This window comes from Poromitra crassiceps (genome assembly GCF_964638095.1).
Source record: "Poromitra crassiceps genome assembly, chromosome: 12".
NCBI lineage: Eukaryota > Metazoa > Chordata > Actinopteri > Beryciformes > Melamphaidae > Poromitra > Poromitra crassiceps.
Window position 1 is genome coordinate 44775362 of NC_139632.1, and position 2500 is coordinate 44777861.

Consider the following 2500-nt stretch of genomic DNA (forward strand, 5'->3'; position numbering starts at 1 on the left):
GCTGGAAGACAAACACAGCAGCTAAATCCATAGGAGACTAACTTCCATAGTCAAAATCAGCTTCGCTCTGAGGACTGCTTTAGACCAGAATCTGTAAAGAATAGCAAACATAAGGGGAAATAACTGGTTTAAAAAAGGATGGAATGCTAACAGAGAAGGCAACGGAAAATAAATCCAGAAAAATGGTCAAAATGATAAAAGAAATACGACAGATTTGCATATATGGAATACATATATGCAATAGTATGCTATTCTTTAACAACAGTTTACCATCACTGTTGTATGTTTTCCTAGGCATCAGTTAGCAGCTTGCCCAAAATAACGGAGGTCTTTCTCACGGTGGGCTGAGTGACAGCAAGACAAACAGGGCAAACATTTTCAACACAGTGCCCCTTCCCTTCCCTTCCGGTACCAAATCCCTGTTAGTGCCACGGTCCTCCTCAGGGCCGCTCTGCGCAGCCATGGGTCGGCCTCCTCTGCCCGTACCAAGAAACCTGTCCTGCCGAGTCGTTGCGTCAACAGTCACAGAGATCAGGGATGAGAAAGTTGATTTGCTATCTCTGAGCTTTCATAAACACCAGCCAGGAGGCCCGCCCAAAGCAACGAGAACGAGACAGAGAGGGCAACAAACGGCTTATGTTTCCTGCCGAGAAGGAAGTCTGAAAGGCGCCTTTGTCCGCGGCTTGAGGCTGAGGCATTGGGAGTGAAAGGTGTGGAAAGTGTCTGCATACTTGGTTGACAGCTGTGGAGCCGGGGGTGATGGGAGTCGGAGCGCCGCGATGGTTTGGAGTCTTATCTGCTCCAGAGGAGAGGACCTCTGAGGTGCTGCGCCAGCCTCTGTTCAGGCAGAACGGCGCCATCTGTGGCGACGGGCGGCACAGCTGGACACGTGGCTAAAAGGTGTGGTTTCACGGGACGGCTGTTAACCTGAATGAATGCTGCCAGGGTTGAAAGATGAGGGCGGGGCGACAGGGTGACCCAGCGGGTAGAGAGCTTGTCCCGTCACTGAAAGGTAGCAGCTTTGATCGCTGCAACAGCTTATGTGTCCTGAAGCAAGTAGAACTGACAAGTGGCAGGAACTGAAACGTGAGCCAAGGAGTTTCTTTCCCCAAAAGAAACATCATCGTCATTTTCTCAACAACAACAAAAAAGTTAGTCCCAAAACAGATCCTATTTCCTCACCGTGATCAATAAAAAGTCAACGAAAAGGTGGCTAGACTCCAGTTGTTGATGATCAAATAACCTCCAGTAGAAAGAAAAATCAATTATATTTTCAGAAACACTTTTCCCCCTTTTTCCATTAGAACATTTGCTAGTTTGTAGCACTCAAAATCTCCCTTCCACTGAGTCGCTGAAACACGTCCACTGATGTACTGACCCAGTGATGTACTGACCCAGTGATGTACTGACCCACTGATGTACTGACCCAGTGATGTACTGACCCAGTGATGTACTGACCCAGTGATGTACTGACCCACTGATGTACTGACCCACTGACGTACTGACCCAGTGATGTACTGACCCAGTGATGTACTGACCCAGTGATGTACTGACCCAGTGATGTACTGACCCAGTGGGAATTAGAAGAACAAAGGGATATTTTGAATGCTAGAAACTAGCAAAGATTTGCCCTTGCACTAAGACTTAAGGCGTAAGCTATGGCCCCATATCTTCATATAACGTATGTATAATATAATATCTATAATATCAGTTTGATAACTGCTTCCTCTGACGTATACTATAAACTTAAATAATTCAGATTTATGCCAGCCTAAAAGTGCAGGCAAACTCTATTCGGCCATAAAAAATGTGGGTAAACTGTGTTTCGGTGGGTTTACCCTCCACTACATGCGTCTCCTCACCCTCGTCCAGTTTCTCCCTTGTGAAGAGCTTTGTAACTTTGTTTGGAGAAGTGATTATTATTGGTATTATGATGTGCCTCAGCAGTGGTCATCGGGTCAGACTCGCCCTGTGGTGAAAAGGCTGAATTGATGATGAGAGAGAGATAGAGTGAGTCTGCTCGTAATGAGAGGCAGAAGCGGAAGTCGGGCCGATGGCGCCGATGAAGAGCGGGGAGATGAAGACATCGAGCGCCCCCCCCCATCCTGTCTAATTGATCTGTGACAATGACTAATTAAAGCTGGCAGGGGGCGCTCTGATCCGCTGTCTTCAGACGTCATTCATCACAGCGGCAGGGAGGCGCACGCATGTTTGATTATGTTGATGTGTGTGTGTGTGTGTGTGTGTGTGTATGTGCGCTGTGTGTGTATGTGCGCGGTGTGTGTGTGTGTGTGTGTCTAAGTGTGTGCGCGTTCTTCAAACCTCCTCTTCTCTGTGAAGAGGAGGTCGTGGTTGTTGTTGTAATCCAGAGAAACAAGTTGCTGATGCATGCAAGCGATTGTCTGGCGCCCCACCGTGGGTTCGTTGCCTGCTGTGAGAAAACATTCGACTTTCACGTGTATCAATGTGGAAATCACTTGTGACTAGGGCAGGGTATCGT

General features: G+C 47.6%; 1 protein-coding gene across 1 annotated transcript in view; it reads right to left on the minus strand.

The window, feature by feature from the left end:
• The window catches only part of LOC310786583 (receptor-type tyrosine-protein phosphatase S-like), a gene marked incomplete at its 3' end in the record, with an annotated part of 381361 nt that overhangs the window by 51833 nt on the left and 327028 nt on the right, over positions 1 to 2500 (minus strand). The window contains 2 exon segments of the mRNA XM_083647811.1: positions 43 to 79; positions 81 to 91. Of these exon segments, the coding sequence (XP_083503937.1) occupies positions 43 to 79; positions 81 to 91 (48 nt within the window).